Raw genomic sequence first — 21,408 nt, forward strand, 5'->3', positions numbered from 1 at the left:
CAAAGAAAAGACTACAATTTAATAACAGTAATGTCATCCTGCTGATGGTTATTATAATGCATAGAGTTAACCAACTTTTCCATTTTTATCCTAACTTTTCAGGGCAGAAGAGTCAGTTGAGTTAATAAATCTCAATTGGTAGTAAGGGGTTTCTTCTAAGTTCAGTCACTTGTACAACATCTTTATAATTTTTGCCATGTCTGCAAATCCCCGAGGTTACCACTTGCTTCCCAACTTCCTTTGAATAAATTTAAATAAGAGGAAACTTTATGTCATGACCATAAATGAAAACTATTACCACTTCCAAAAATTAAAAACTAATGGTAAAAATAAACACTTTACAATGGAAAATTTTAAAGCCCTAAAATGGTCTCACTTGCCACGGATGGTCCACATGGCACTGTCAGGAGCACGTGGCTCGCAAGGCTGGTCCGAGTGCGTCACATTTTAAAATGTGTTCTGTCTAGGTTGCCCCGGTTCAGCGGATATTTTACCACCACAGGCAGAGAATGATGAAGGAATCTCAGTCCTTTCTCAGAGTACATGTCGGGAATTAGATCAAATGAATCTTGTTGTCTTGTGTTTCTTTTCTCAGGACTGGAGAGTACTGGTCTGTGTTTGACGCTGCATTTGTACCAAACTGTGATAGCAGTTTACCCCCATGTAGGGGAGTAGTCCAGTCAGTGACATCCTCCATCACTGTTGGGGCTAATGTTAATCAACACGTTACAAGTGAAGGGACTCATCAGATGGAAACACATGTCTCCTACGAGCCAGGCATGCGCTGGGCACCAGGGAAGCTGCAGGAACTTGGCACTTACAGCCTAGTGGACCCAACAGACATTTGATGACTAATGGCAAGCAGTCAATGTAGTATTTATATCATAATCCTTGCAGCAAAGAAGCATCACATGTTGAAATGTGTTTTGATCACTGAAGAGCACTTCTTCTGTCCAACTATTGGATGGTACATCTTTGTTGAACCAAAAAAAGAAATGGCAAATGGTTTTTATGCTTATTATTTTCCCCCAAGGCTAGTTTTCAAAAAAACAGGGCTCTCCAAAGCAGACCAATTTCCAAAAAGCATTAAACTGAGGACAGAGGTGTTACAGCTGGCGCGAGAAACAAGAGCTGTGTCACCCTTGGCAGATGAAGGCGCTTGAAGAGGGTGCTGCTTTGTCCAGGAGGCCCCAGGGAAGAGTGAGAGCTGGGGGTTCATGTGGAGGGAGCGCTGGGTACCTGCCCTAACACTAGGTGTGTTCTGCTTTCTCAGGTGTGCCTTCCAACGCCTGGCCCGACTCCAGAAAACCAGCTGGCACCTTCCAGGACTGAAGGCAGCAAGTGGCACAGCATTGGAGCTGGTGGTGAAGAATGGAGGGAGACCTCAGCCCGGCTCTGCCTTTGTACCCCAGTTGTCTGTCACATGTTGGTCATGGAAGAATTCTGGGAGCTGCCTCGCCCTTCTGTGTCAGAGGGGATTAAAGGAGAAGAATAATGAAGGCCCCGCAAAGAACACTTTCACAGCATGAATACACATGTGGCTTATCTTCCTATTTTAAAAACAGAACAGAACCATTAACTGAAATATGTCATAAATCAGGTAAGTGGCTGGATTTTATGAAACACTTCTGGATTTTTTTCTATACTTATTTTTTTAATTGACGTATATTCAGTTTACAATGTTGTGTCAATTTATGGTGCACAGCATAGTGATTCAGTCATACACGAGCATACATATATTGGTTTTCATATTCTTTTTCGCCAAAAGTTACTATAAGATATTGTGCTATACAGTATGTACTTGTTGTTTATCTGTTTTATGTATATCAGTATCTGCAAGTCTCAGACTCCCAATTTATCACATCTCACTCCTTCCCTCACTGGTAACCACCAGTTTTTTTCTATGTCTGTGAGTCTTTCTGTTTTGTAAATAAGTTCATTTGTCTTTTTTTTTTAGATTCCACGTATAAGTGATATCATATGGCATTTTTCTTTCTCTTTCTGGCTTACTTTACTTAGAATGACAATCTCCAGGTCCATCCATGTTGCTGCAAATGGCATTATTGTATTCTTTTTTATGGCTGAGTAGTATTGCATTGTATTAATATACCACAACTTCTTTATCCAGTCATCTGTCAATGAACATGTATGTGGTTTCCATGTCTTGGCTTTGTAAATAGTGCTGCTATGAACATTGGGATGCATCTTTTTGAATTAAGGTTCCCTCTAGATATATGCCCAGGAGTGGGATTGCTGGGTCGTATGGTAAGTCTATTTTAGTCTTTTGAGGAATCTCCATGCTGTTTTCCATAATGGTTGCACCAAACTACATTCCCCCCAACCGTGTAGGAGGGTTCCCTTTTCTTCATACCCTCTCCAGCATTTATTTTTTGTGGACTTTTGAATGATGGCCATTTTCTGACAGGTATGAAATGATACCTCATTGTAGTTTTGATTTGCATTTCTCTGATAATTAGCAATATTGAGCATTTTTTCATGTGCCTATTGGCCATTTGTATGTCTTCATTGGAGAATTGCTTGTTTAGGTCTTCTGCCCATTTTTGGATTGGGCTGTTTGTTTTTTTCTTATTAAGTTGTATAAGCTATTTATATATTCTGGAAATTAAGCCCTTGTCAGTCTCATCTTCAAATATTTTCTCTCATTCTATAAGTTGTCTTTTTGTTTTGCTATGGTTTCCTTTGCTGTGCAAAAGCTAATAAGTTTAATTAGGTCCCATTTGTTTATTTTTGCTTTAATTTCTATTGCCTAGGTAGACTGCCCTAAGAGAACATTGTTAAGATTTATGTTAGAAAATGTTTTGCCTATGTTTTCTTCTAAGAGGTTTATAGTGTCTCGTCTTATGTTTAAGTCTTTAAGCCATTTTGAGTTTATTTTTGTGTATGATGTGAGGGAGTGTTCTAACTTCACTGATTTAAATACAGCTACCCAGTTATCCCAACACCATTTGCTGAAGAGACTGTCTTTACTCCATTGTATGTTCCTGGATTTTTTTAAGTGTTGGTTATTTGACTGAATTTAACTAGACTGAGCTTCCTCCTCCTCACCAGAAAAACCAATGACATATAAATGCAGCATAAAACTGTCCTCCCAAACCTGTCTTCTAGTGGGGAGAGGGGGGAAAAATAATGGCTTAGGGCATTGGAAAATACATTTATAATAAATGTTTTTAAAATAAAATAAAATTGAATTTATTATAATATATTTATGTTTATAAATTTCAAGTTAATTTTTTAGGTTCCTATATTTTAAAACAAAAAGCTGCCTCTTCATTTAGGCCTTGAATTCCTTTTGCATCAGGGAACTATAAGCCCAGACGTAGCATCCTACAAAAGTCCCCGCCTCATCCTGCTAGTCCCAGGAGCTGGAGAATATAGCTCTTGAGTGGGAAAAAGCAAGCCAAAGACTTTCTTACCAACTTCCGTTAAGAATTTTGCTTCTGTGACCTCTTCTGTGCTTCCCCAATGCTGAGTTCTACATCCTTGCCCAGGGGAGGAAGTTTCTCATCAGAGAGCCATATGCAGCTTCTGGGTTCTAGAGAAACGAGTCGCCCAAGATGCATTTTTGCAGGGGTGGGAAAATAACTAGGTCGTTCCAGATCAGCAATAGCAGCGCCACAAGACAACTGAGAGGACTCTCACTGTTCCTGGACAGGTAAGGGTCTAGGCCAGAGCCAAGAGTTCATTTCTATCTCTTCATTTGCCAATTAGTAGACTGGCCTCACTGATAATTGTGCTCTTACGGTATTGGCTTGTTTAAGTAATTGATGATGTTTGCCCTCACTGGAGAATCTTAGCACATCAAAAGATGTTGAGAAAGCCAAAATTCACCTGGCGTCTGAATTAATCACTTTGTCAAGCACAACAAAGGCTGTCTTGCTTTGCTAATAATCCCAAATGAGGTAGCAACCCTCAGTTAAATAAGGAAACTACGGTGTCTTTAATTAATGTTTCAAAGAGCTCAAACTTGCTTTTTTACTCCCTTTATTTTTCTGAGAATGTCGGGAAATGCAAGCAGAGCTGCTATTTTCTGAACTTGTCAAGTGCAGGAAGTGTGAGACCCGGCTTCCCTGAGGTTCATAGAAAAGGATCTGAGGGCTTTCGCTGACCACCAGCTCAGTGTGTGCAGCTGTGCCTGGGTCAGAGGAAGCTCCTCCCAGTACCTGCCTCCACTTGCAGCCTGCAGCCTTCACAATTCCCCCTGCCCCAGACTGGGCTACTGGGAGGCCACTGGACACCACCCTCCTCCAGCTCTGCTGCCTCAGCCTTTCTGGGCCGTAGCTCAGAACCCAGTGCCCTCCAGCTGCCTTTCTGGTCCAAATTGTCTCTCATAAGGCTCTTCACAGGCAGCTGAAGTGTCCCCAGCCTCCGGACAGGCCCTCACAACCGCTCTACCTCCTCCTCCCCCTACCTCCCAGAGCCCCAGGCCAGGTCACATGCGCAGATCAGAGCCCTGGGGTTCTGCATCCAGAACGGGAGGTTGGCCATGTTGGTGTGTTAGTCTGATCCCAGCTCACAGTTGTCTTTCAAAGGACTTTGACAACCTTAAGGTCACTTGGAGGCCAATGAGCAGGTTGAAGGAATAGAGTCTGGATGTCACTCAACTCAGGTTGGTGATACTTATATAGAGTATGGGTACCATACTAAGGGTAAGACACATCCCAACCCCCAGAGGATGTATCCTATGGAAATCAAATTGGAGGTTGGTTCCCTTGGACTTGGGGAAGCCCTGATAAGTGCCTATGGTGTACTTCTTATCTTACCTAGTAACTCCCCATGGCTTCTGAACTATGCCATCTTTGGCTCCTCCTCTCAACCCTCATCTCCAATCAATCACCAGGTCCTCTCAATTCTCCCTTCAAAGCATCTCTCCAGTGAGTTCTTCTTACTTCTAACTGGCACTGCCCTGTTTCAGGCCATCACTGTCTCTCCCTAGTGCATAGACTCTTCAACAGAGCCCTAAATTGGCCTCCCAACCTCGTTTCTTCCCTCATCCAACAATTTGCCATCCATACTAGTACCGGAAGAATCTTTCCAACATGCAGATATGATCATGCTGTAGCCCAGATCAGAATTCTTCATTGGCTAACTGTTACTTTAGACCAACACTGAGCTCCTTTATTTGTTCTTTGATGATCCGACCCCAGCCTGATTCCTCAGCCTCACTCCCAGTGATCTCTGTCCCCCGACCTTTAGACTCAGGCAAGCTTTCATGACTTGGACATTTCTAGTTATACCAGCTTGTACCCTTCCAGGCTCTTACCTGTGCTCTTTTCCAGGGCGAAGGCTACAGTGAGGCAAGTGAGGCAGCTGGGCACTCACTCCTAGGGATGTGCAGGTGCTGACTCTGCTCTTCTAGCTCCTTAAATCTTGCACCCCAGGTGCCTGCTAAATCTCACTCTGGTTCTAGCACACTCCTCTCTGCCTGATGTACCTGCCCTCTTTCTCCACCTGACAAGTCCTGATTATTCGTCAAGTTTCTGCTTTGGGCTACCTCCTCCAGGAGCCCACCCAGACTATCCTGGATACATGGAGACATTTTCCTTGGCCACTGGCTCCGTACTGATGGAAGGATTGCAAACAAAGAGCAGGAGAACTCAGTGTATTGTTTGTAAGAATATAATCCTGCCTAAGTTCATTATTTACTGTACCTGGTTCTGTTTCCATCATGTGGGCTTAGTCATCTGTAGTTAATCCTTTTGTTTTTATGAAGTCCTTAAAGAACCCTTTAGTTGTTGTGAAAGAGAGACATCTGCCCTGGGTGAACCTCCTACAGACAATTAAATTTGAGCCCAGAGAGGGCAGAGGAGGCTGCTCTTGCCTCTGTATCCTGCAGAATAATAGTGAACAGTTTCAGAATGTTTCAGAACATTTGGGTGGCCAGGAGCTGTTGTCAGAGCTTCACACACTACTCAGTAATTCCTCTTCACACTCTGGGAGGTGCTCTTATGATCATCTTCATTTTGCAGATGGGAAAACCGAGGATCAGAGAGATTAAGCCTGCACAGCTAGTAAGTAGTGGAGCTGACATTTGAACCCAAGCTGTGTGGGTTCTAAGAGTCTGTGCTCTTAGCAAGCAGCCTCCATGTCTCTCACTTTAAATTTGTAGAGAAGCAAATTGTCCAGAACGCAACCTGTTTATGAGGCATGAGGTGTGGGAGGCCCTCTCTGCTCACTTCTGTGGAGTAAGGGCTCTGAAGCTCCTATGAAAAGGCAGACACCGTTCACAGGACTCTATTATCCCCTGGGATTGAATAATTGAGCAGATTAGCCACTGAGTCAGCAGAACCCCAAGACCTGAAACAAGGACAGGTCAATCTAACGAAGACCGGGCCTGTACAAAGAGTAGAGGGGCTGTTTCTTTGGCCAGTTGAGTTTCAGTATCTCTGAGTAGCCATAGGTAGTATCCGGGCGTTGGGTGCTTATACTATGTGTACAGAATGACTCTGAGTACATCTAGCCTAGTAGGCATTCAGAAAATATTTGCCGGTTGAATTTGAGATATGTCTTCATAATTCCAGCCAGTATTTCCACCATTCTATTGCACTATGACCTGCCTAATAGCCTGGATCAGGCCTAGGAAACCCAATTCTGCCTTCCAGCTTGTTGGATGACTTAAAGAGCTTAGGCAATCCAAATAACAAAAGCATACTGTGAGTGTTTCAGAAATGTTTATAATCCCCTTGCATTTTGTTTGTTACTGTAACCCCCAAATCTTTGAACTTACTTCTTGGCAAGTACACTCATGGGCCTTTGATCACCTCGTAGCTGCAGTGATCAACTGAAGGTCCAACTGAAAATTTCATAAAATAATGTCAAAAGGCAAGACTCTGGTCTAAGAAGATTGCCAAGGTCTCAGTGCTCTTTGCTCAATGACATGGTTGTTTCTGGCTCTCACCCTCTTGGGCTCTGGACCAGATGCACAGACCCACAGAACCTGTCTGCCCTTCCCCATAGCTGACCTATCTGGGTTTGGCCTCTTGCCTGCCTCCTGTGTTTTCTAATGCCTGCCAGTACAGTCCTCTCTCAGTCCCAGTCCTGGCCATTCCTGTCTCATCACCTGGACTGGTTATCTGCTGCTGAGGAACACCTTACCCCCAGCGCCTAAGTGGCTTAAAACAACAAGCATTTATCATCCCACACAGTTTCCAAGGATCAGGAATCTGGGAGAAGTCTTCCTGGGTGTTTTGGGGTCAGAGTGTTTTTGTGAAGTTACAGTCCCGCTGTCAGCTGGGCTAAGGCTTGCCTGGGCCCGGAGAGTCCCTCTCCTGCCCACTTAGGGTAGCTGTTGGCAGGCTTCACCCTGTGGGCCTCTCCAGAGGGCTGCTCGACATGGCAGCTGGCTTCCCCCAGACAAGCAATCCTAGGGAGAGAGTGAGGGCCCTGGATGGAAGCCTTAGACGTTATCACCTAGTCTTTAAAGAGATGTACTGTCATCTCTGCTACATGCTGTTGGTCACCCGACTGACCCTCGCACAGTCTGTGCAGCGGTGTGAGTGCTAGGGGGCAGGGATCATGAGGGACCATCTTGGAGGCTGGCTACCACGTCACCTATACCCCCGTGTGAACAAATTTAATCAAAGTAATCCTCCCAAAGTTTCTCTGTGGGTTTTTCAAGCTGGGTACTAAAGCTTACCAAGTCTGTAAGCTGCTTCCTCCTATGATGAGATACTGAAACAAGAGGTCAGTTTTTTCATTCTTCACTCCATAAAGATGTTTTTAGTGCCTACTCTGTGCCAGGTGCCATGACACATCCCCAAGAGAATCGATATCTACTTGACTTTTACTGGAAAAGTAAAATCGGAGAAATTTCAGAGTGAGGTGGAAACCATACAGCTAACAATAGCTAACATTTACCAAGCACTTGCTCTGTACCAAACACTTTACAAACACTGTGGCCTTTAATCTCCTCCAGCATCCCTGTTATGTCTGTTATACAGATGGGGAAACAGAGGCTTAGAGACCCGACCCAGGTCAGTGATCAGACTGCAGGCCAGGCCTGGTCAGTCTGACTAATGGGCCCAAGCCTCCGGCCAGGCCCCTGACTGCTCTGTTTGGGCTCAGCAAGGCCAGTGAGGGAAAGAGACTGGAGTCAGTTCCCGGGGCGGCTGTAACAAAGTACCGCAAACTGTGGGCCTCCAACAACAGAAATTTATTCTCTCACAATTCTGGAGGCCGGAAGTCTGAAATCAAGATGTCGGTGGGCCCAGGCTCACTCTGCGGCTCCGAGGGAAGAGCCTCCCGTGGTCCAGCCAGCTTCTCATGGTTGCCAGTGATTCTTGGAGCTCCTGTGCAGATGCATCACCCCAGTCTCTGCCTCCATCCGCACATAGTGTTCTTGAGTATCTTTGTCTTCATATCATCCTTACTCTCCATGTCTCTGGGTCCAAAATTCCCTCTTAGAAGGATATCAGTCATGGGTTAGGGCTCACTTTAATTCAGCATGAACTCATCTTGGTTGCCTCTGCAAAGACCCTGTGTTCACATTCTGAGGTGCCAAGTGGACATGAAGTGGCGGGGTGCACTACTCAACCCAGTGCAGAGACCATCAGAGCTGTCAGCAGCCATGGAGAAAGCCAACAACAGCACAGGTCTTCCTGTCCACCCTAGGGCCAGAAGAGGCAACATGGAAAGAAGCAGACTCTAATGAAAGAAAATACGAATTCAGAAACATTGTTTCCCTGGCTCACTTTGAATGTTGTGCTGTGGGGTGTGTTCATTTGGTGTTGTTTGGTGTTTTTTTTCCCTTTGGTCTATTAGGGTGTGGATTTTTTGGTATTTGTTATTAGTATGTGAACGAACCTATGTTTAGATTGTTTGAGTCAGCATATCAGCATATCCTTTTTATAGGGAAAAAGGAAGTGAAACTTTGTGCCTGGTTTTGGATTGCAAGAGCATCTCCCTGTTGAAATTCACCAGCAACTTCCTAGAGAATGAACGAAAGCATAGGGCAGGGAGGAGCATAGGAGTGAGATACAAATCTCTTTTTATCTTTAAGCGCCCAAGTTGAGTTCGCCTTGTCTAACAGGCCTTGTGATGCTGGGATACACCCTTGCTTTTTTCAGCCACTAGCCAGCACCAGTGGTTAGTTTCTGGAATGTCAAGGGATAAGCCTAAAACATATTTTTTCTTTAATAACCCAGTAGGGCCCTAACATCCATGAGAATATTTAAAATAATTCTGGAGCTATTTATGTTTTCAGCCATAGCCATTCCTTCACATAACAGCATATATAAATTTATTGCCAAGTGTAGAACAATGAATTTGTCTCAAACAAAACAGCTCACAGTCTACAAGGGTGTCCCCTGGTTGTTGTATTTCAGGAAGTGGTGCACACACTAGGCTGTCTGCATTCAGGCTTCCTCTGCTTTTCTGGATTTCAGAAATGCCTCCCCTCAATCCTGCTTTTCCAGACTGGACTTGGGTCCTTTATGTGGCAGCTGCTCTCTTCCCCTCTCCATCTCCTGAATCAATATTTGCTCCTCTCAGGGTTGTTCTGAGAAGGATGCTGTAGTTCAGTTGTCAGTCAGTTCCTGACCTCTGGCACTTACTCAGCTCGAAGTTCTTGGGTACATCCCCAGGCTCAGCCCGGATCCAAGCTAAGCCCCTACACTGAGCTCACCACCCTACTCTAGCCCTCTTGGTGCAAGATCATGACTCCACAGCAAAGACCCACCCGTGACTCATTGTCTCAGTGTCTCAGCTGGCAAATTTCCCATCAATGTCTGTTCTTTTCTCAGAAATCACTGTTGTTATTTACAATAAAAATCCAAACTTCCATTAGCTTTAGGTTTTTGTTTTATTTCTTCCTTGTTTTTATTTTTGTTTCGTCTAGTTGCTCATGGCCTCTTTCTGCTTTGTCAGAGCTCAGAACCCAGATGAGTGATCTTCAAGCATGTGGTAGATTGAATCATCACTCCCAATTCTTCATGTATTAGAATTCTACATCATCACCCTTGGTCCTATGGCTTTAAAGTAACTCCCACTACAGTGGAGTCTTCTGATTAATGTTAGGCTTGGGCATGTGACTTGCTGTAACCAAAGGAATATGGGCTGAAGTGATATTAAGCCAGTTTAGGCTGAGCCACTTAAGATATATGGCTTATTTCCTCTTGCATTTCTTGCATTTCTATGATCTATCTGGAGTAAAACTTTCCTGAAGTATCCTCTTCAGCCTGCACTCCATTACAAATCCATGTGGAGTAGATCTGAACCCCACCCACATCCTGGAACAGAACTACTCCAGCAAACCCACAGACCATGAGAAAAAATAAATTAGCAAAAAATAAATGGTTTGCTAATGTGTTTGGGGTGGTTTGTTACACGGCATCAGCATGGCAATAGCTGACCAATACAGGTCAATTCACTGAACATCTCCAGACCTTCATTTCCTCATCTATAAAATGAGGCCAGTGAATTATATTCAAGGTATTCAGCCTTTTCTCTACTCCTACACAACTGAGGGCTCTGCCATACACCCAACAGTAAGAGGCTAAACATACCACAGTCAAATATTGCAAAGCACTAAAGAAAAGGAAGGATTGGAAACTGTGAATTCTGTCTAGGAGCCAGGAATTATTGGTGGCCTTGGAGAGAGTTGTTTCAGTAAATAGTGAAGCAGAGGCCCCATTGCAGGGCTGAAAGGTAAATGAGAACTGAGAAAATGAGGAAGCATGGGGACTTGGCTGGGAAGGGAAGGGTGGGAGGGAGTGGTGGCTGGGGTGGACACACAGTCAAAGACAAGGTGGTTGGTTGCTTGGTTGGCTGGCTCACTTGTATGTTTTAAGATGAGTGAGAATTGAACCTGCAAATAAACACTTCCAATGTCATAATGAAGAAATAATGAAGGCAGCAGCTTGGACAAGAGTGTGCAGGAAACCAGAGGTCTGGTCTATAAGAGAGAGTGGAGTAAGAACTTACCAGGACTTATTCACTGATTTGCTATGCATCATTTACGCTTCAAGTTCTCAAAGCCTAGGGCGAGGCAAGTGTCAATCCATGAAACAAAGACCAAACGAAAAATGCCCCAGAGATTACATGTGAGAATTCCAAATGGTGTTAAAAAGTAAGTAGAATAAAATAAAATAAAAACTACCATCTACCTACCTAGCGCCTATCTGATTATTGTTGAGCAGAAGCCTGACGTTACCAGTGGGGTAACAATAGCTAACACTCATCGCCAGCCATGCCCAGCCCTGCTCCAAGTCTACCCATTTAATCCTCCCAACATGCTGTGAAGTAAGCACTATTATTATCCCTATTTTACAGATGAGGGGACTGAGGCACAGAGACCTTACAAACTTGCTGAAGTTCACAAAGTGAGCCAGGATTTGAACCTAGGCAGTCCAGTTCCAAAGTCCAAGCTCTGGACCATTATACAAGTGGGAAAATGCAGCCAAGAATGAAGTGTTTTTAGTATGTTTTTGAAGGTGGTGTTGATGAACCGACGTTGGCTAAAGTGCTGGAGACTAGTTTATCTTCCCAAATGGGTTCAACAGTCACCTTTGCACTAAGATTTTGTTTAGCAATCCTTCCCTCATAAATCTTGCAGAAACAAACTTCAGCCCACAACCAGTTCAGTCTTGCTTGAATGATAAAGACAAAATCTTTTATTAAGATCCAGAGTTCAAGTCAGTGAAATTTTGTTGCGTAATAGGTGGGGGTGGTAGCTGGTTGCAGTGGAATGTAGCCAGGAATGAATGGAAATTCTCTATGATGATATTTATAGCAGCAAAGAACAACTAACAAGTATTTGTGTCTGTATATGCCAAAGCATGTGCCACACGAAATCCTATATACTGTCTGTCTCTTTTTTTTAAATTGAAGTCTACTCAGTTTACAATGTTGCGTCAATTTCTGGCGTACAGCATAACGTTTCAGTCATACAGGCACATACATTTATTTGTTTTCATATTCTTTTTCATTATAGATTACTACAAGATATTGAATATAGTTCCCTCTACTATACAGAAGAAATTTGCTGTACATCTATTTTATATGTAACAGTTTGTATCTGCAAATCCCAAACTCCCAATTTATCCCTTCCCATCCCCTTTCCCACTAGTAACCATAAGTTTGTCACTGTGTCTGTGTTTCTGTTTTGTAAATAAGTTCACTTGTGTCTTGTTTTAAAGATTCCATATATAAGTGGTATCATATAGTATTTTTCTTTCTCTTTCTGGCTTACTTCACTTAGAATGGTAATCTCCATCCATGTTGCTGCAAATGGCATTATGCTATTCTTTTGTATGGCTGAGTATGTACTGTCTCTATTAATTCAGCCTTGTTCAACAAATAATTAAGTGCCTATTACCCAAGAGAAATGTACTGAGTGCCCTGGCCACAGTGCTGGGCACATAAGGGGAAAGCTGAGTGAGACCCAGTCCTGCTCATCTTCTGATGGAGGAGCTGGGGAAGTGGGAAGAGAGAGAAGGTACCAGGTGTGGTGGGGATGGGAGAACAGGGGATGCAGAAGCTCTCACCTGAATGAAAGGGCCAAGAGCATCCCCATAGAGAGAAGGAAATTGATGGCAAACAGCGTGGTGTGTGGAAGGAACTGAGAACACCCAAGAGCAGAGTGCGAGGTGGGGGGGTGAACATGCAGAAGTGAATGGGACCAGGACAGAGAGGGCCTGCTGTGCCAGCCGGGGAGACTTCATTCTCTAGGCGGGTAAAGCGGCAGAAGCGCTTTATGCAGCAATGGTAAGATTCTGGTATATTACTCTGGCTGCAGAGTTGAAGAACAAATTTGAGGTGCACAAGACAGGAGGCAAGGAAACCAGTGGGTGTCTATTTCCAGCCAAGGGATGCTCTTGAAGTCCTGAACTACAGTACAAGAAGGACAGATAGAAAGAATGATTCAAGGAGCATTCAGGAAATGAAACTTGGTTGACTGTCGGGGGTGAGGGAGAGCTGGCCTGGGGGACTAGGCGGAAAGATGCCATTTGCTGAAAGACAGGGACTGTCAGCCATCTCTTATCAGTGAAAACACTAGCAAGAATGGAGTGACTTGCCCAAGGTCATCCAGTGGAAAAAGTGTATCAGCCCTCAACTATAAAGGCTCTTCTGATGTCCACGATGCCACATTTCTCCTGAGAACTTCCTAGTTGCCTCCCTTTCTCACCCCTTGCATCATGAGATGATGCTACCAGTTTTGGTCGCTCTCTGTGGACAGGTAGAGTTCAAACCATTAAATGTGTAACTGACTATACTTTCCAGTGCTTGCAGCCTTGGGTTCCCAGATGCCTATCGATTTGCAAAGATAGAAAGGGGGTACATGAGATATTTTCAAAGAGCCTAAATGTAAATTGTGCCTTTATTGACAGTAAGATAGCGCAGGTTAACTAAAGTGTCAAGTTTCTTTGCTTTGGAGTAGAATTATAACTTGGTACCCTAGTGCTGGTTCTCTCATTGATCACTCTTCTCATTGGCAGAGCTTCCATCAGCTTGTCTTTGAATAATTAAAATGGGAAAATCAATCCATCAATCCTTAAATATACATTGTTGTTTGGACAATAGAACGTGGGACCTATGGGGAAATAATATAAACAATAGTTGTTGGTAAAGAGTTTAGATAGCGTTGCTTTAAACTCTGGGGATTAGCATGTAATAAAACAGTGAGGGAGGAAGTCTTTGTCCTTTGATGACACCTCTCTGCTGGGGCTGGACGCCTCCCATCCCCCACCCCGTGGTCAGAAGACCCGCACACACACTGGGTGCTCTGTGCTCCGCACACACCACATCTTCTAAATGGCTGTGTCCTGCATTCTCTCCCGCCCTCTGGTTTTGCATCCAAGCCTTGCTTTTCAATTCCAAATGTAACAATTACATTATCTATGAATTCATGGGACTGTGAGCCACAGCACATCAGTAAGGTAGAACCAGTCAGAAAGCCTTCAGCATTCGATGAGGCAGTATGAACTGAGAAGAATGATTTACTCTTTCAAAGGAGCCACGTGCAAGGCATTCTGCCAGGTGTTGAGAACCCGGTGTCACTAGTGTGCAAGTCAGAGGGAGATTGCTCCTCCCACCCCACCCCAGTGCTTGCACACACAGGTAGCAGCGGTTGTCTGGAAGCACCGCCCTCTCGGTTACCTGGGGTGGGACTGTGACCATTCACCTGTCCTGAGCAGCTGCAATGCACAAGGCACTCACTGGCTTAAGATTGAGCCCCCTTCCTCAGAGCCCAATCATCAGGCTAGGAAGATAGGACGCAGGCAGAAACCATAAAAGAACGTAGGGACTGCCAAGACAGCGGGAGAGACAGCAAGCCCTGCGGGCAGTCCAGGGAGGCCGGGCTCGCTGAGGGCTGGCCGGGTTGAGCAGACCTTAGGAAGAGCAACGTTTGGACAAGGTTTTGAGGGATGGGTAGGGTTCAGTTGGAACAGAGAGGGTAGGGAGGGCGTTCAGGCAGCAGGGACTGTGATGTGCGAAGTGTCAGGAAAAGGGGCGTTTATGCCAGGTAGGAAGAGAACTCAGGGAAGGATTTGGGGGCACCTTTTAGCTGAGAAGGCGGGGACAGCTGCTGGTTTTGGTGCATGGCGCTGGCTCTCCCCAGAGTCTGGGCGGTGCTTGGGAAACAGGGTTTGGGGTGAAGCTACAACTGGTAGGGGCTGGCCTTCTTTCTTGCCATCTCTGACACCACTTCCCAGGAAACCTTTGAGCCAGAAAAGGGCTGTCCTCTTTCTGGGACCATGTTCAGGAATTGCTGTCTGCTGAGGCGAAACCCAAGAAGCACACCTTTGTAAGGTCACCTGGAGGTTTAGGATGGCCCTGCAGGGTGGCCCAGTGCCAGGGGGCCAAGGACACCTGAGAGAGCAGGGCCTCTGGGGGGGGTCTCCCCATTCAGCTGATGCTCCCCCACCCCCAGCCCCCAGGATGTTGTGCAGCATCACGAATTTCTGGTAAAACAAGAAAAAGGTGGCTCTTAATCATTGAAGCACCAATCCGCTGCAGAGTGAGCCCCTGCCCCCGTCCTTCTCTCCCCAAAGTCTCACCCTCTTGCCCAGATGTACATTATTTTTGGAAGCAGAAACAAGCCCTTGCCACACTACCCAGGTTCCCTTAATGGCAAATGACAGCCTATTTAGTATGGTGTTCAGGGGTGGAAGGGAGGGTGCATTCAGTAGCTTTATTTCTGGGAGAGCCCCTGTCCTCCCAGGGAAGGCAGCACCAAGCATTTACTCAAACAGCTCAGTAAGGCACCAACATAAAGCTGATGGTTTGCTTTGTTTATGGAATGAATGAGATTCTTCTTTCATCTCTACCCAAAGAGTAGACGCCACCAACTCCAGAAGCCTGAATTCCTTACAAGATAAGAGACAGTAGGGCCATAAGCATTAAGATTATTGCTGTTGCTCCCTTTAAAACTAGACTAAACTAAGAGCAGCTCATCTCCCCAATGAGTCTGACCCAGTGGAATCCCCAGGCTTCTAGAACCAGCTCATAAACTTCTCAATAAAGAACAACAAACCTTATTGTTTTATAATCACATTTGGTTTTGGATTAAAAATAATATTATCCAGTCTGATCACCCATTTGCCAAAATTTGGGCTGTCTTTAAAAAAATCAATCCATTCTCAACGAAGATGATTTGTTGCCTTGAGGGCAGTCGGAAGACTGCATCCACACACCAAGGACCGTTCCCAGAGCAAAGTGCTAAGAATGTGTTTTCTGATAAGGCATATCTGCAGTAAAGACTTAGCCTATCAGGGAAATGCTTTTGAAGGTCATAAAATTCATTTGGCTGTATAAGTTCTGGTGTGTATGCTAAAATAATCAGTCACGTTACTTTATAGTCACACCTCGTACTCTCATTCTGGAAAATCAATACAGCGAGAAGAAGGCTAGGGATATTGTGCATAACTATTTAAAAGAGAGGAAACAAAAAATAATATTCTCTGAAAATGGTCCTCAAGGAAACACAGACCTAGTTTTCATAAGTGAGCTCAATTTTATCTCCAAGCTCATCACTGAATTATTAAACCAAAGTATCCATCGCATCCTACACAAAAGTACAAAAAATAAAAAAGGGAAACAGTGTGCATCCTTCTCTAGATGCTCTGGGGCACTGGAAATTATCCACAGCCTTTCAAATGTGTTTCTAAAATGTGTCCATTATTCATTCACACTCTTAATGGCTTGTTCCACCAAATGTTACAAACACGGATGTTGCCTTCACCTGTGATGCTTCCCCATCGGACATTTCTACCCTCTGCTAGTTCTTCCCTGCATTTCAAGACCCAGCCCAAGAACTTCCTGCTTTCCAAAGCCACCTCTGACTGGCTGGCCACCCAGAAAGGCTGAGGGACTGGGGCTGGGAGGTGAGAAGCAAGGATCATGCACGAAGCTACCGTGAAGCCCCCAAAAGCTGCTTCCTGAGAGTGTATCCTGGCTCCTGGGACAATCAGCACCACAGGAACTGAGGCTGAGGAAGAGTAGGGTGTCCAGGTAAGAGAAGGCGCAGTCACCAGCAGATCCTTTGTGTTTCACTTGACTTGTTTCCTACCAGCAGCAGCTGGGGTCAGCCCAGACCTCCCTGAGCAAGATCGTCAACAGATGAAGCAGTCACGGAGTTTAGATCTAGAAGGCACTCGGTGGCCTTTCAATCCATTCATTGTTACTTCCTTTGCTGTGCACAGGATTTTAGTTTGCTGTACTCCCACTTATCGATTTTTGCTTTTGTTGCTTTTTTTTTTTTTGGTGTCACATCCAAAAAATCATTGCCAAGACTGATGTCAAAGTACTTTTTCCTATGTTTTCTTCTAGGAGTTTTATTGTTTCAGGTCTTATATTTAAGTTGTTAATCCAATTTGAGTTTGTTTTTGTTTTTAGTATTAGGGTCCAGTTTCATTCTTTGGCATATGATTATCCAGTTTTCCCAACATCACCTAGTGAAGAGACTATCCCTTCCCCTTGTGTATTTTTGGCTCCATTGTCAAAAATTGATTGACCATATATGCCTGGGTTTGTTTCTGAAATTTTTATTCTGTTCCATTAGTCTGTGTGTCTGTTTTTATTCCAGAACCATCCTGTTTTGACTCCTAAAGCTTTGTAATGTAGTTTGAAATCAAGAAGTGTGATGCCTCCAAATTTGTTCTTTCTCAAGATTGCTTTGACTATTAAGAGTCTTTTGTGAATCCATACAGATTTTAGGATTTTTTTCCCTACTTCTGTGGAAAATGCCATTGGAATTTTGATAGGGATTGCATCAAATCTGGAGGTCACTTTGGGTAGTATGGACATTTTAACAATATTAATTCTTCCTGTGAAAACACAGGATATCTTTCCATGTATTTTGTGTCTTCTCCCATTTCTTTCATCAATGTCTTATAAATTTCAGTGTAGAGATTTTTTACCTCCTTGGTTAAATTTAGCCCTAAGTGTTTTACTCTTTTTGATGCTATTGTGAATGGGATTGATTTCTTTATTTCTTTTTCAGATAGTTTGTTGTTAGCATGTAGAAATGCTACTGAGCTGTGTGTGTTGATTTTATATTGTGCAATTTTAATGAATTCACTAATTAGTTCAGTTTTTTGTGGAGGGTTTAGGATTTTGCTCACGTGATCTGCAGAGAGTTTCACTTCTTCCTTTCCAATTTGGATAAACATTATTTCCTTTTCTTGCCTCATTTCTCTGGCTAGAACTGCCAGCATTTTATTGAATAAAAGTGGCAAGAGTGGGCATCCTTGTCTTGTTCGTGATCTTAGAGCAAAACCTGTCAGCTTTTCACTGTTGAATATGAGATTAGCTGTGAGTTTTTCATCTACCATGGCCTTTATTATGTTGAAGTACATTCCTTCCATACTCCATTTGTTGAGAGTTTCTATCATGCAAGAAAGTTGAATTTTGTCGAATGCTTTTTCTGCATCTATTGAGATAATCACAGGATTTTCATTCTTCATTCTGTTAATGTGGTGTATCACGTTTATTGATTAACATATGTTGAACCATCTTGCATCCCAGGGTGCAATGGTTTCTTTTAAATATGGTCTGGGATTAGATGTAGGTCTAGAAGTAGGATCCAGTTTTTCCACATGTAAAGAAAACTCTCTGAGAAAGAAAATTCCAGGTACAGGGATGGACTTTTTCATTGTAGTCTTGAATCTTAATAATCACTAATCACAATTTAATTTAACCTGATCTTAGAATGAGACTTGATCAGAACATTAACTCATCCTGATTCCTATTTTTTTAATTTTGTTTATTGAAATACAGTCAGTTTACAATATTGTGTTAGTTTCTGATATATAGCATAGTGTTTCAGTTATATATATATATACACACATATATATATATATTCCTTTTTATATTCTTTTTCATTATAGGCTATTACAAAGCATTGAATATAGTTCCCTGTGCTATACAGTAAGACCTTGTTTATCTATTTTATATATAGTAGTGTGTATCTGCAAATCCTGAACTCTCACTTTATGCTTCCATTTCCCTTTTGCCCCCCTGGAAACCATAAGTTTGTTTTCTATGTCTATGAGTCTGTTTCTGTTTTGTAAATAAGTTCAATTCTGTCATATTTTTAGATTCCATATGTAAGTGATATCATACAGTATTTTTGTTTCTCTTTCTGGCTTACTTCACTTAGTATGACAATCTTCAGGTCGATCTACGTTGCTACAAATGGCATTATTTCAGTCTTTTATGGCTACATAATATTCCATTGTATATATGCCACAACTTCTTTAACCAGTCATCTGTTGATGGACATTTATGTTGTTTCCATGTCTTGGTTATTGTAAATAGTGCTGCTATGAACATTGGGTGCACGTATCTTTTTGAATTAGAGTTTCCTCTGGATATATGCCCAGGAGTGGGATTGCTGGACTGATTCCTACTTTAATGTCCATTTGATTCATACCTCTGGGTCTAGGGCTTCTGAGACTTAAATGCAGCTTGGCATTAAAAGCCCATCTACCTTCCCAGGACAGCCCTTCTCGGTTTCCACCATATTATATGTTTAACTGCTTTAACTGATTAGCTACTTACTGCAACAAACACGGTTTGCCTTTCTCACTGCTTAATCAGCCAAGAAGCTCCCCCATTGGTCCAAATCCCCCTGTATGTTCTACTGTGCCGTGGGAATAGTGAGACCCCAGTCCCCATACCTCCAAACCCAAAGTATAAAACTGCTTTCCTCTTCACCACTGAAGAGGACCAATTCTCTACTCTTCTTAGTAAAATTTCTCTTCTTTTGCTTAGTAATTCATATTCATTAAATATGGAAATATGGAAGATGCAGAAAGACTAAAGGAAGAAAAAGAAATCACCCATAATCCTACCATTGAAAGAAAACCACTACTAATATTTGGGCTATGTCTTTACACTTTTTCTTTTTCTTTTTCCTTTCTTTTCTTTCTTTTTTCTGCTGGGTAGATGGATTTTTTAAAAATTGAGATACAATTCATGTGTCGTAAAATTCATCCTTTTAAAGTGTGTGATTCAGTGGTTTTAGTACATTCAGTGTTGTGCAATCATTAACATTATCTAATTTCAGAATATTTTCATCATCCGTAAAAGAAAGACCATACCTTTCAGCAGTCATTCCCTTCGCCCCTCCTCCAGCCCCTGGTGACCACGAATCATCTTTCTGTCTATATGAATTGGGCAGATGGATTTGTACATAATTAAATAGGTAGTCCTTACACTCTTTCTTAAAGAATAAAGAAATCCTCATCTTACCAAGAGCTGCCAGTTCACAGGTGTGCTTGAAAGTTTAAATACACTGGTGCTTAAGGTTGCCTCTAGCAATATTCAACTTGTACAACTTACTTCATCAAAGCTTTTCCAGAAGTAAGAATTTCAAACAACTTTATACAGAAAAATGAGTTTTAAAAATGTTTTATCACGTGTTTTGAGCACTTTCACACGTGTTCCATGTCCTAGGTAACATACCCAGCTGTATACCCAGCTCCAGCTCCAACCCTGGTGGAGCAGACCTGGTCTCCTGTTTCATGCTGCTCAGCCCCATAGCTGTCAATTTCAATGACTGTCATCGAAAAATTGTATCAAGTGTGGTTTTGGGAAAACTATCAGAATATACTATGCCTTTTTTTTTTTTTACAACAGTCTCTTTTTAAATGAAATTGACTCTTTTGTCTTCTTCTTTCCCAATTCATACATACACTTTATAATTAAGAAGTGTTTATTGGGTATACACCATGGTCTTGCTCTACAAAGTGAGTGGAGATCCAAAAACAGTACACCGGCAACAGCTAGAAAAGTGGACACCACATTGGTCCAAACTGAAAACACAGTAGGCTTTCCGGAAAAGGGTTATTCACGTGGGCGAAAGAATTGAGATTCGTGCTGCGCTGTGAAGCCTAAGAGAAGAACCAGCAAGAAAGATGCCAGCAGAGATTAGAGCCAGCATTTATCAGGAACCAACTGCATGCATGCACTGTGAGCGAGAGAGGGGCGGAAATGAGAGATGTGATGCAAACAGCAGTGAGCAGGGGCTCGGAAGTGCCTTGGGCAAACCGGAAAAGCTGCTTTGAGGAGGTGCCCTGAGCTCCTGGAGAGCACTGAAGGAAAGAGAGGAGGAAGGGAATTCCAAGCACGGAGATTATCAAGGGCAAATGCACAGATGTGTGCAGCGCCGTGACCATTCATGGAACTGCCAGCCCCACAGGGTGGGGGTGGGATGGAGCTGCTGAAGCCGAGTCCTGGGTGCTGGGCTGATGCCTGTGTACTTCTTCACTTTACCCGCATTAAACCATATGCTAGGAGAACATCTGTGCCTTGGGCAGAAGTTTCCCAAATTGCAGTGAGATATGGAACCTCCCCCCTGCCTTGAAAGAACTCACAGGCTGGTTGAGTAGACAAGAGGCAGTCCTCCTCGTGTTACCTTCCCAGCGTCTAGGCTCTCACTGCAATCTTACCTGGCCCAATGGCAGCTGTAACTCTTACAGGAAGGACTAAGGAGTTTGAATATTTGGGACACACCACCCTTCTGAAGTTCTCCTTAGGGGCACGATAGCTGTGAGGGTGTCTCCACCTCCAGCTCTCCCTGAGCACCCCTCTCTCACTATGTCAAGAAAATGAAGCAGGAGGGAGACCCTGACTGATTCAAGCTGATACCTATTGCTCACAGGCTACCTGGAGTCCTGCCTGGAAGAGGAGGACTGAGAGCCCAAGGATGGTGACCTTGAGCTGATCAAGGGATAGACCCAGGAGCACCACAGCCACTGCCAGTCCCTCCTGCTGCCCCCTTCTCTTCAGCAATATCCTCTCCATACATCGAGCTCACCCCTGAACCTCCATGTCTCCCCCGCCTTGGGCATCTGATCCAGACCTCCTGTTTCCTGACCTTGTACCAGAGCCTCACTCCACGCCTGGCACACATTAACAGATCAATAAATATTTTCGCTGGAACAAATA

General features: G+C 43.6%; 2 protein-coding genes across 5 annotated transcripts in view; one reads left to right on the forward strand and one right to left on the reverse strand.

Moving 5' to 3' along the window:
- The window catches only part of TBXAS1 (thromboxane A synthase 1), a 142,297-nt gene that overhangs the window by 118,849 nt on the left and 2,040 nt on the right, over positions 1–21,408 (reverse strand). The window lies entirely within an intron of this gene.
- The window catches only part of HIPK2 (homeodomain interacting protein kinase 2), a 252,551-nt gene continuing 232,458 nt past the window's right edge, over positions 1,316–21,408 (forward strand). For 3 of the 4 annotated variants that reach the window (XM_072964349.1, XM_072964348.1, XM_072964350.1), the window contains exon 1: positions 1,316–1,600. In XM_072964349.1, coding sequence (XP_072820450.1) covers positions 1,495–1,600 — 106 coding nt within the window. In that variant the 5' untranslated portion in view covers positions 1,316–1,494. The remainder of the gene's footprint in view (positions 1,601–21,408) is intronic. The other variant, XM_072964347.1, reaches the window with a different exon arrangement.

The sequence above is a fragment of the Vicugna pacos genome, chromosome 7 (assembly GCF_048564905.1).
Source record: "Vicugna pacos chromosome 7, VicPac4, whole genome shotgun sequence".
Classification (NCBI taxonomy): domain Eukaryota; kingdom Metazoa; phylum Chordata; class Mammalia; order Artiodactyla; family Camelidae; genus Vicugna; species Vicugna pacos.